The 12,824-nt window shown below is 48.5% G+C and overlaps 1 protein-coding gene across 1 annotated transcript; it reads right to left on the bottom strand.

Annotated features, from left to right (window-relative positions):
* Positions 1-1,849: 1,849 nt before the first annotated feature.
* Positions 1,850-12,783, bottom strand: LOC125764626 (serine-rich adhesin for platelets). The gene is made up of 4 exons (XM_049429047.1): positions 10,545-12,783; positions 9,193-9,851; positions 6,965-9,121; positions 1,850-6,888 (listed from the first exon to the last, which is right to left on the bottom strand). The coding sequence occupies exons 1-4, from the start codon at positions 12,781-12,783 to the stop codon at positions 3,553-3,555; spliced, it is 8,391 nt and encodes a 2,796-aa protein (XP_049285004.1). The 3' UTR covers positions 1,850-3,552.
* Positions 12,784-12,824: the final 41 nt, after the last annotated feature.

Here is a 12,824-nt window from a genome sequence, read left to right as displayed (position 1 = left end):
CAACTTCAGAATCAACTCCCATCGATATTTGGAAAGATTCATTCAGACAGATTTCGTCCCTATTGATAGAATGGGTAACTGGACTTTTTTTTCACTATGTCAGCTGGTTAGACAAGACCTTAGAGGACTGTGAGGAGCCTAACTAAAGTTCCTTCCACGCTTTTCAATTTAAAAAACACGAGACCCGAAGATCACCGTCAGAATGAATCTTTCGAAAATCGGAATAGAGCGGAACGGAACCTGACCATACATTGAATTGTGTCACGTCAAAATCCCTTCATCTGTGTTGTCTTTGCTCCCGCAGGACACAGGCTTAAATTAGAACGTGATACTAGTGATTCTGTGATGTCGCGTTAATGTATCATCCTCCACACCAAAAAAGCCTTATCGCACTCCACTCCGATGGTTGAAAAATAGTATCCGTTTGAATCCAATGGGTTTTTGGTGCCACTGTCACTTAAAAAAACATTTATGTACTGTACATTGTTGAGCATAAGCAAAAGATGGTTTTGGTTTTCTAGAGCCATGTTTCGTAGAGTTCTCTGTTGGTTCGTTTCGTTTGTTACTTGCTTATAGTATTGTTTGTACGCCAGCCAGATATTAATTCTACCGCGCATATCATTGCGTGTACTGTACACACACATACACACCATTCATTCAGCATATTCAAAATTCTCTCTTTCATTCATACTTTCACGTTCACAACACTATCACGTTCTTTTCACGACTGTTTTTTTGTTTGTTTGTTATCTAGCGCGCTCGCTTACCTCTCTCTCTCTATCACTCAATTCGTACTTGTTTCATCAAGTTAAGTCAATTCATAAAAGTACATTAAACATTAACAAGGGAGAGAACGAAATAAACAAAAAACCCGGGACGATTGGAGTAAGTAAATGGAGGTAGAACTAAGGACAACAGAATTAAAACAGGATTAAACAAACAAAAAAAAACAAACAAACGAATACCAACAAAAATTATGTACGAATAAATTTCACTTTATCACAAGTGTGCTTTTCTTGTATCACAGAAGAAGGAAACTAGGTTGTACACAGATATGCGCACAGAAGCAACTTCCACTAAAGCAAGAACCATTTCGAACCACCACGACCAACAGTGATCTTCATACGATCGGCTCGAGAAAAATCAGTAAAATCAATTATTGTTATACATACTGGAATTCCGGAAGCGGTGGAGCAGAGTGCGTGATAAGAGCCCGTTGGTGTGTTTGGAGAGATATATCAAATACAAACAGGTTTTAGGGAACACGATGAATGATTCTAAACGATGGTGGCCCTAACAATGCGTACTTCGAATGCGTGGACTCTTACAATGGAAGGAAAAGGTGACAATAGGTTGCCGCTGTGTGATAGGTATGCATGATACATTAGAAAGGGATTCGCGGTGGCCTCGCATTTTGTTCTTTACACGTGTATGAATGATAAATTATCGCGCTTCACCGTTTTGCTGCACGATCCGCTGTTCATACTACTTCCTAACCATTACACTTCCATCCATATTACTGTGTGCATGTGTGTTGTGTTGTATGTGTTATTTTTTTAAGTAAACGTTTGCCTAAATTAATTTCATGAGCGCCATTTATCGCCTATCGCCGTAAGTAAAAGTATGTCAAATATTCTAACCAAAAATCAATAAGTACGTACAACCTTACTTTCTCTCCCTTTCGCTCTTTTCCTTTGCTTCGTTTTCTAATCGCTTTTTCGCACTTTCGCATAAAATAGCATATGTTTCATTCACTATTAGGATATGAAATTCCGGAATGCAAATTCCATAATGCCACAGATGCTATTTTACGCCAAAGTGTTCTTCCGTTCCTTTTTTCCAATTTTAAGGATGCAAAATTATAGTACTTCGTTACGATGCGATTCTCTTTTTTAAATTTTTCTCCTTAAGTTTCAACAACCTTTTTCCACAATCAAATGTTTAACGTAAGAGGTTTTTTTTTAAATTTTCGATTAAATTTTAATGATCAAAATACTTTCATCTGCCTGTTGCCTAAAGACGTAATTCTGTGTACCGCGAACATAAATTTTGGCGCAATTATTGTTCAAAGAGACACATATTCCTATTAGCCAGAATTCTTGTCTTTTGTGGAAAAAAAGAAAACCACAGGTGTTCTACGCGCTCGCCCATGATTAATTGGTTTGTCACTGCATGTTGCCAACTAGCTGTCGCACGGAAGAAGGCCGAACGGATCAAAAGCAACCGGCATCACTAGTGTACAACGGCGCACATTAGCGCACAGGACACTAATTACGTGTTTTACGGCAAAGTAATCGTTTGTATTTATCTATCTTCTCGGCATCGGCAGCTCGGCAACGAGCCAAAATGATTAATGCCAAAATCCTTCGTACGATCTTATTAATTTTTGTAGCAAAACAAATGCTCAACAATGCGCTGCAGCTGCGGATTGTTTTCCATTCATTCAAAGCATTACTAATTTAAAAAAAACTTTCTTATTGCAGATCGATTCTTCTTCACTTTAAAGTCAGCTTCTACTAGCTATTGATATTAGCATTGCAAACCGTTTCCATATTCGAGAACAAAATTATATTGCAAATCGTAGTTTTCCCTGTTCTATTAAAGAAGATCATAAATAAAACCATATCGAAAAATAGTTTGAAAATAAGTTAAACTCAAATCAAAAGTCCGAACTGGCTCTACTCCGAACTCATTTGTACCCAGGACCCAGGGGCGGCTTTGCTATCGCTCTTTCTTCAGTCCTAATTGCAGTGTAGTAAAGCACGCGCGATCACGCTTTTGTATGCTTGCTTGCTTTTTTTTGTTGGTTTGTTTAGTTTCATAGTTATGTATATATTCTATTCAGTCAGTTATAGTATATCAAAGTTGTTGTTGCTGTTCATCCAATAATGCAATCATTGTACATCGTAGCAGATGTATTTTTCTCTCACGTTTAGCTTCATATCCCGGGCTCTCTGTTTTCTTTTTTTTTTGTTTACAGATGATCAACTAACTCCGCTTTACGATCGCGTTTCATTCAATTTCTCAGTTCATGATTAAATTGATTCAATTATTCAAGAAGGCACATTATGTTTCTTTTTTTAAGAGGACTGAAAGCACGGATGTAATGAGAGCACAAGCATCAAACCGACCGATATATCCTTGGGTATTGCGAAAAGTTTCACAATTTTAAACACAAAACGTAACATGTGTTTTTTCACCCCTTTTGTTCACTTAGTACATTTGAGCCAGTCGTACCGTAACGCAACGTAATGGCTAACCATCGATTACTTCATTGAAATTATTCCGAAATAGTTCATAAATAAAAACAAAGAAATGCCATAATTGTGACTAACAGAACGTTTGGCATAGCGAGAGACACCGCAAAAGACAAGAATCCAGCATGTAGGCAACTACGTATCCCCTTGTTAAGAAAGCGCACTAACTGAAAGTAAGATCAAGGCAAATCGTTTGTATGGAACGAAACTAATCAATAGTAAATCACACAGATGAACCAGTATGGATGGTTTAGATAAGTACTTCCACTATCACCCTTCGTTCATTCCATGTTCCCTAGCGTGTTTCCTGTCTGTCAGCCAATGGTGCTGCTGTTGCGGATGGTGATATTTGTGTTGTGGTTGATGATGTAGATGAAGAAGTTCTTGTCGATGTTGTTGGTACCGCTGCTGGTACGTCTTTACGGCCGGCTGTTGAGACATCGAGCAGCGATGAAGGTGGAGCGGCCATTGATGCGGTTTTACCAGTGCCGGATGCACTATCACTTCCTATCTCCGTCAGCGAATCCATCGAACGGATCGAAATCGAATCCTGTGAGGTGAGACTTGGATTCTTGAACATGCTGAGCGAATCACGAGCAATCTGTCCGAGATGGCTCAACACAACGACCGTGTCCGAGGTGGCCGACTGGCCACTGGTAGCACTCGGAGATGGTGAAACGACCATTCCGCTACTACCGCTCATCATATCACCGGCACTGGTTCCACTGCCGATGCTAATACCGCTACTGTTGCTCGTTGTACTTCCGCCCAGCAGACTGTTTGGTCCGCTTTGCTGAATGCCACCGACACCACCGAAATAGTGTATTCCAGTTCCACCGCCACCAGTACCAGTCGCCACACCACCGCTACCCAAGCTCGGATGGTTACCGTATTTGTTCGTGAGCGTATCGATATCATCCTCCAATTCGTCGTAATCTCCACCGAGTTGAAAGATTACCTTCGTATGCTGAGTAACGCCACCAACTAGCGGCACGCTCACTGTCGGTGTGGATACGATCGCAACGGTTGATAATGCATCCATACCGCCCAAGGAGGCCGCACTGACCGGAGCTGCATTCGAGGAAAGTAGCAGCTTGTTAGTGATCGTGTTTTCCGGCGAAATGTTTTCCTTCATCTCGACCTTCAACTGTGGTGGCATATGTTCGACGCTTTGCTGTTGATGATGGTGTCCTGCCGCCATCGTTTGAAGATGTACCTGATTCTGCAACGGTTGTAGCTGTTGCGGCGTGAGGGTCGTTTCGGGCGAAACGTTTACCTTCAGCACCGCACGATCGTCATCCTTTTTGGCTGCGGTTGGGCTAGTGTTGGCACTGGTATTGTTGCTACTGCCGGTACTGTGATGCGCCCAGTGAAACAAACCACCCATGGGACTTTCCTTGCGCGATGGTGGCTGTGATCCACCGCTGTGAGCCACCCCTTCCTGCGCGGCTGCCGGCGGTGGACTGGCGGATACGGATGATCGGTTCGACGAAAACAAATTGCTCGGATTAAAGATGCTGAGCAGCTTCTCGATGGCTGGCGGGTAGCCACTACCACCGCTGGGCGTCGGTGTGCTGCCACCACTCGAGCCTGAATCGGTGTGCTTATTGTTGCTTCCACTACCACCACTGCCGCCCAGTATCCAAGACGTTTTACGTACGCGTGGTGGCTTCTCACTCGCAACCTTGGTAACTGTTGGTTCGCGTTCGAGGTTTTGCACCGATGTGAGCGTGCTTTCGTTGGAGTTATTGGTGCCCACCAATGGTGCCATTCCCGTAGCTGCCGTGCTTGGTGCGGGAACAGCACTAGCACCCAAGGATGCCGGCAGCAACTTTGCAGCATGTGCATAGTTTGCTGCAGCCGACATGGATGGAGAGTTTGAGGATCCTGACAAATCGTGCACATCGTACAGTGATTCTTGCGAGCTGGCTAGATTCACGTGTACCATACTGGAACCGCTTGTCGATGCATCTAGCGTCCCTTTTAGCGCCTCACCACTTGGCAGCGAGACGTTGGGCACCGACACCCTTGGAATGAGCGTACTCTCCTCCTCCAGGACGCGTGATGTGGAGCTAACGTTATTGCTTGAGTCTGACGAACCATCTCTAGCAGCTAGTACCAACTGGACCGTGCTGGGGATGGCACCGGAACACCCGGTCGAGGTAGCAGTAACCGGCGGTGGTGAGCTGACAATCAAATCGAAACTTTCATCCGTCGAGCTAATGGAGGTGTTGATGTTGAAGTTAGCATTATCGATCGAATCAATGCTGTTGCTGCTGATCGACGAACAGCAGCTATCGTCCAGCATGACACCACCGGACATAAATCGCTTTACCTCCAGATCGGGACTTTCGATGCTGGTAGAGGAAAGTACGGAATCGTGTAGGGTGCTACTGTTGTTGCTGCTGCTATGCTGATTAGCTGATTCAGATGCATGCTGACGCACCTTGCCCGTGCCTGATGGTGTCTGTTGTGGTGGAATCTGTTGTTGTTGTTGGACGTACGTGGTTTGGTGTACGATCTGTGGTTGTAGCGTAGATGAAAGTAGTGGTTCGGTGGTGTAATTCTGTACATGGGTTAGCTGAAGAGGAACGGTTGTGTTGCCGCCCGGACCGAACGTTGTGACAAAGTGATAGTTTTGCGGCTGCTGCTGCTGATGCAGCATTGGTACGATCTGTGGTGGTGGTAGTGGCTGGTATTGAAGCTGCTGTTGCTGTTGCTGCTGTAGCAGTGTACCCTGTGTAACTCCCAAAGGCATCGCGGTGTTTGGGACTGGAAGTAGCGTGGGCATGGTAGGTGATGATCCTGCCATTAATCCCGCAGCCGGTGTGATCAGTGGCGATGATAGCATTGTCGTATGGAACGTACTGTTACTCCCGCTGCTGTATGAAGGTGGCAACAGTGGGGATGGTGTTTGGCTAGCTATTCCCGTGCGTCCCACCACCGGCACACCCGCAGCCAGTGGAGACAGTGGCGACGAAGGAAAGGATGAGAGTGTCGGTGCGGAACTGCACACCGGACGCCGATTGATCGTGGTCGGCGATGCCGTTCCGGTACCGGTAGTGCCCACGGCAAATGATGAGGTGGAAGATTTGCTCATGGGTAGACTGATCGTGCTGCTACTACGATACGGATTGTTAGCACTTTTAGCACCAGCGAGATCCGGCTCGGCCACCGTCACCACACGAAACCGGGAGTTCGAGGGAAAGAACAGCGTCGGCGAACTGCCAGTCGACGAGGGCGACGGTGAGGAGGCGGACCCCCCGCCGGTTGAATCGGTCACGCGCGAAACATGGAATCGGTTGCGGGACGGACTCGGTACCGGCGAGGCAATCGGTGAAGGAATGGGACTGGGCAATGGTGAACGCAAACGACCACCGGTCGCTGCCTTTTTGCACCCACCGTTCGGATCGAGCAGATGCTGCTTGTCCGCAATCGCGCTCGGTGACGTTTTGATCGATGGGCAGGTGAGGGATATCTTGCGCGAACTGAGATAATTTGCCCGGGCACGTCGGACCGAGGTGCTGATGGGTTCGCTCGGTTCCGGAGGGTTCTTGTTGCGTTCGCACTGGGCCCGAATGTTGTTCACCAACCGGCTGTACTCCGATCCTACGCCATCGAGCGAAGTATCCTGGAAGCCGAGAAACCCGATGAGTTACTATAATTCATACAAACTTATCGTTTACTTCGCCCCCCCGGCTACTTACCTTGATCCTTCGCGGTGTGTCATCCAGATCGATACGGGTGAGTGATTTGTTGGACTTCATCGCTTCGTTTAACGCCTCTAAGCCACCCTTCTGAATGTTGTTATGTCTTAGATCAATTCTCTGCAGCGATGAATTACCACCGAACTCGATGATCTCCGCCATCGTCTTAACACCTTTGTCCGACAGATGCGCTCCTTGCAGTCCGAGATTTGTGAGCGTCGTGTTCGCCTTTAAGCTCCCACTGATTCCGGTAACGAAGCTGTTGCACAGCTGATTGCTGCCCACGTTCAGCGTGTCCAGCGTGCTAGTCCTTTCCAGCAGCCGTTGAAAGTGGCGTGCCGAGTTGCGGGTAATTTCATTGTTCCATAGCACCAACACTTGCAGCCCGCAGGGATTGCTTGCCGTTTGTTCCGTGCCAACCGTGTCACGGTTCACATTCGACTGCTGCCGTTCCAGTGTACCGTTTTTGGCGGCAAACTTGGACTCGTGTATTTTAAGGCTTGATTTCGAATCATTCGAATCGATGGACGTTTCGCTGTTTAGGCTCTCGGAGCTGAACGAACGCTCGTTCGGGAAGGTGCTGGGAGCCGTCGTTCGGAACGGGCTGCTGCTTTCAAAGTCAGAATCACCATCACCGCCGACCGAATCGAGCGAGCGGGACAGCGGCACATTGTCCTTGATAGCAACATTCACCATCTGAATTCCCTGCTCCACGGCGCAACTATCACTGCTGCTCGACTGCGTACGATCCTTCTTCTTGGTTGACGGTGGATCCGATCGCTCATCACTGCTAATGGCACTTTTTCTTTCTCGTACTCCGGCCATCGTTTCCGTTCCCGTCAACATGGCATCACGCTGTCCCAAACTCGTACCCGTACCCTGCAGCGAAACTTCAGCACATTCAGCATGCGGAGCCTTCTCTTTCTGCTGCGACTTTTCAATCAACAGCTGAAACTCATCCTTCTTCGACGGTGGAGCGAGCGGCGAAAACACATCCCCGGACGATTCGACGGAAGCACTTCTCGTTTCCGATTGCTCTTCCTCGCTCAGGGCGGGTATGCCAAGATCGACGAAGAGATTTTCTTGCGAAATTCTTAAATTGCTACCATCATCATCGTAATCGGTGCAGAGCTCAGGGACGTCTTCTTCCATCATGTTTGCTCTCGCGCCTTCCTTGGTAACCTGCTGTTCAGGTGTCCTAACGCGTTCCGAAACATTCGTTGCCTTTTCTTCCTCTTCTCTTTGGTCCCCAATTTCCATGGCCGTAGATAGCGATGCCTCAAACTCCGTCAAGACACTGTCCTGCTTTGCCAATCGGGGCTTTTTGGGCGCCTGCGGTACCGGACTATCCGAATGCGAATCGTCTAAGCTCACCAACAACTCCACACAATCCACATTTGCTTGCACAACCGTCGACTCCTGCTGGTCGGTTTGTACTGTTTCCGCTGAGGTGCTCATCGTCTTGCTCTCATCACTCTCGCCCAATGCCGCTGGGTGAGTTGCCGTCCCTGCTGTTGCTCCAGCGCTAGAGGAATTCATCAGTGCTTCTTCCTCGGCCGTCATCATTACGGGGCGCGCCACCATGTCCAGCTTCTCTCTATCACTAGTTGTTTGTAGACTTACACTATGTTTTGTACTCAGTTCCACTAGATTCACGTTCGTTGGAGCAACAGCACCGGGCGTTTGCGGTGTGGGTGGTGATGGAGGTAGTGGTGGGTTCGTTTCATCATTGTCGGGCTGCTGCATCGTATACACTGTGGCCGCATCTTCTACCGCGAAGGTAATGGAGGTGGTGGTGGTGGTGGTGTCGGTGTTGCCGTTTGACGTTTCCAACCTTCCGCTGGCCACCTTTTTCACCTTCTCCTCCGTGGTCATTTCACACGATGGAAGAGCGGGAGTCGACGGTGGCGTTACTGGTGGTGTGAGTGTTAGGGTCGAAGGTGACACATTCAGATCGGCTTCGGCCGTTCTGGCAATTGTATCCGAATCGGACGATCGCAACCGCTGCGGGAAGTAGTTTTTCGCACTGTTGATGCTGTTCAGGCTGCTCGATAAATCGGAAAAGCTTAGTTCACTTTTACGCTTCTTGTCCTGCACGTCCTTAAAGTGTACCGCCTGTTCTACAATCGCACTGACAATGTGCTCCACCCCTTTGTCCTGTCGGAGAAGCAAAAGTAATATTTAATACAACTCGAATAATTGATCAATATTTTGTCTTTTACACCTACCCCGATCATGTTGTTCGAAATGTCGATCAGCTGTATGTAAAAGTTCGCCCGTAGCAGATTTGCGATCTGTAGCGCATCTTCGCAGCTCAGCTGATTGTGCGCTAACCAAAGCTCCCGCAACACCTTGTTGCGCTTCAGAATGGTGCAAAGCGATGCGATCGGTTGCTGGCTAAGCACGCAATGTTCCAGCTTCAGCGTGTGTATGGCGGAGGTATTCAGCGCTTTAGCGAGATTATTCGCCTGGTAGTCGGATAATGCGGGACCGCGCAACACCAGCACGTTCAGCTCCTGACTCTTCTTGATCATGTTAATGCAAGCCGTCCAGCTTTTGCCCGACATCTGCAGATTGTCCGATATGTCCAGCTCATTCGCCGCCTCGTAGTACTCGATGATGTCGAACATTACGGTTGCCGTCACATCGTCCAACCCACTGTGCGAAAGATCTATGCATCGATATTGCACATGCTTGAAGATCTCTTCCAGCGCTTCACATCCGCTGTAGCTGAGATGTTGATCTTTGAGCGACAGTAACGGCACACGGCCCTTCGTGACATCGATCGATTGCAGATGCTCCAGTACCGTTTTGAGCGGCATTGTGTTGTGTCGCCGGCAAGAGCTGCGGTACAGCTCCAGCAGCTCCGGTGTTTCGCAAATCGATACTGCAAAAGGAAACAGGTGTAAAGTTTGAAACGGAAATTTTGGGACTGATCACGTGCAATGTGCATCTCTGTGCTGGTTTTGAGGACACTATTATCTTTGTATTTAAAAACTGAAAATTGTGAAGGACTAAAAAAATCGGTTAGCCAGAACCTTAGGTCAAGAGAAAAGAAAGCTTCAAGCTTCCCCACAAAAAGATTTTGTCCAAGTACTTCTTCGCTGTTTGCCCATTTGCTTCATCCTCCAGAAATTACTTTGCCCTGGAATGTTGTATGATTCCTCTGACCTTTTCCAGAAAAGGGAACTTATAATATGTACCAAATCTGCTATATCTAGTGGACACGAAATACCTCATCAAGTGAAACTTCTTCGTTCTAGTGTTACACCAGCTGTTGTTCGAACAGAACTTCGAACGCAATTGCCTTTCAGTTTTCGTACTGATCGTTACAAATTTACTGATAACATTATCAAATGTTTTCTGTGCACAATAGGATAGCGAGAAAACATGAAACAATGTCTGATTCACCATTACGTGGCAAAGAGCTCGTATGGAAAATAAAGAAAAAATTTGTCCATTTTTTAATGTCTATGTTCAGTTCTGTGATTAAGCTTTATGCTTCATTTATTAGATAAACCTACTTACTGTTGCTAATTGGATACTAAATTGCGTAAAAACTCTCCGAACGAATACTTACTGCTTGCCCAAGGATTGACCGGATCCAGATAGCCAGTGATAAGCTGCGCATCCTTCGGAAAGGACACACGTCTTCTATTTTCACTCTTTGCCGTTGCTGCTGCCGCACCAGTTGGGACTCCCATTTTGCTCGATTTCTTCAAACTACTGTGCAGTACAGGGGACGCACTTCGGCTGCTACCACTGACCACCGCTGCTGCTGTATCGGCAGCACTCTTTGGTAGGACATCTACGACTGCGGATGATGGCGTTGCGCTTACTGCTAACGATGTCGACGACGGTGACGAAGATGCGACGGCTGCTGCCTGCGACAGCTCCTCGGCTAGTGTTAAAAGACGCGTGCTTGTCGTGGTTTGCGTGCGTTCCTCACCAATGCCGGCACCTTCGTCCACGGCGGTGCCCGATGGCGGAACCACACCTGTCGTACGAAGGTCTGAACACGGTGGTGACGATGGTTGCGACCGCTGCAGCACAGCATCGGAAAATCTTTCTCCCTCAAGGTAGTGTCCTTTCGGTGCACTATCACATAACGGTCGATTGTCTGCGACGAGTTGAGTGCCATCCCCCTTGCCAGAAGGTTCTTGTTGGGTTTCGGCCAACACTTCTGGCGACGATTCGGACGAAGACAACGAGGACACGGAGGATGTCGGGGGTGATAGCGGCGCCGTAGAGGACGAGGAGGAAGTGGACGATATTGAGGATGATGGTGGCGAACCCTCGGCACTGGCAAACGTTTTGCTTTCCACGGTTTGCACCGTCGCGTCCGTCCCCACCAACGACACCACACCTTCACTGTCTTCATTCGTTTCATTTGCCGCCACGGTCACACCGGCAGCTGTTATTACACCACCGACAACGGTCATTAAGCCGCCGTGCCGTGTCGCTGTAGTCGTGGGGTCGGTCGTTTCGATCGGTAACGTTTGTACTAACTCTATCGGTGCTACGGACAGCTCGCACTTATTGTCGTCATTCGCCGTTTTCGCTACCTCGGTACGTTCTGCTTTTCCCAACAACGGTTGCGACACTACCGGTCGCCGTTCGTGTTCGTCGCTCGGGACAATCTTTACGGTGCAGCTGCCGATGGCACACCTCTGCTGTTCGCCTTGTCCTAGCGCTATTTCGGTTGCGGGTGTCGCACCAGACGTTGGGACGCCTTCCTCCAACAGCGGGCCGACGACGACAACGGTGTGACCGCTGGCGGACGATAAGGACGTTGCTGGCTCACCATCATCATTGTCATCGTCGTCGTCAGTCCTGTCGCTAACCTTCGTTTGCGTGCTGTCGCCCACGGTTTGAAAGTCACTATCACTGCGCTTGCTGTTGTTGTTGAAGCGGTCATTGATGCAGCCGCTACCACCACTGTCCGCCGATGGTGTGAGATCGCCCTCTAGTTTATTATTGTTGGACGCTAGCGGCTGCTGGTGGTAACACTGTTCGCCTGCCGGTGTGGTGTCTTCCGCGTACGCATCCTCTTCCGGCACAACCGGTAGGCGCCGTTCCTCACCGACGGACGGCGTTGAGGTGGTGGATGAGCTTGAGCTTGAACTCGATGACAACGGTTGTGGTGTTTTTGGTGATAAGGCTTCCGCGGTTAACTCGTGTACCGGCTGCATCAACGATGACAGTGTATCGTCATCCTTCGCGCTGTCGCTTTCCCTGTCTGCTGCACCCTCCATCACAGACCCACCGTCTCCCAGTCCGGACGGATGGGCAATCGCTGCCGCTTCTACATCGAGTGTCCTTAATTCGGTGGTCACGTTTTCTTGTATGCATTGGCCGAGCAGTGTAGCAGTGTCCGTTACTGCTAGTGTCATCGTAGCGGTTGTTGCGGCCCGACACTCAACGCCGAGCGATTCCGTACCCGAACGCTGCTCATGCTGCCGAACCGCCGTACTGTTATTGCGGTGGTCATCTTCATCTGCAAGCTGCCGCTGTTCATCGTCCTGCCCTCGATTTGTCGCCGGTGCTTTGCTAGCGTTTGCTTCGGATTGCGAAGGTTCTGCTTCCGCCGTAGTTTCATCGACCTCGTCGGTGCTGCTGTTTTTCGAAATCGATGAAGCAGTGGGCGAAACGGTCGACGCTGACGAGGGCGATGAGGGTGAAATTAGTAATGCCAGTACCGTGTTGTTGGTGGTGGTAGCTGTTGTTGTCACTGTCGTCGTCGTCGTCGTCGCCTTTGTCGTCGTTTGCTGATTCTGCTCTTCCTGTTCTTGTGCCTTTTTCGATGGATCTATATTCATTTTCCCAACAGCTTTGCCACACCGCCGGCTTCAGGTTTCAG

This window comes from Anopheles funestus, chromosome 2RL, assembly GCF_943734845.2.
Source record: "Anopheles funestus chromosome 2RL, idAnoFuneDA-416_04, whole genome shotgun sequence".
Lineage (NCBI taxonomy): Eukaryota > Metazoa > Arthropoda > Insecta > Diptera > Culicidae > Anopheles > Anopheles funestus.
This window is presented reverse-complemented; position numbering and strand designations above follow the sequence as displayed.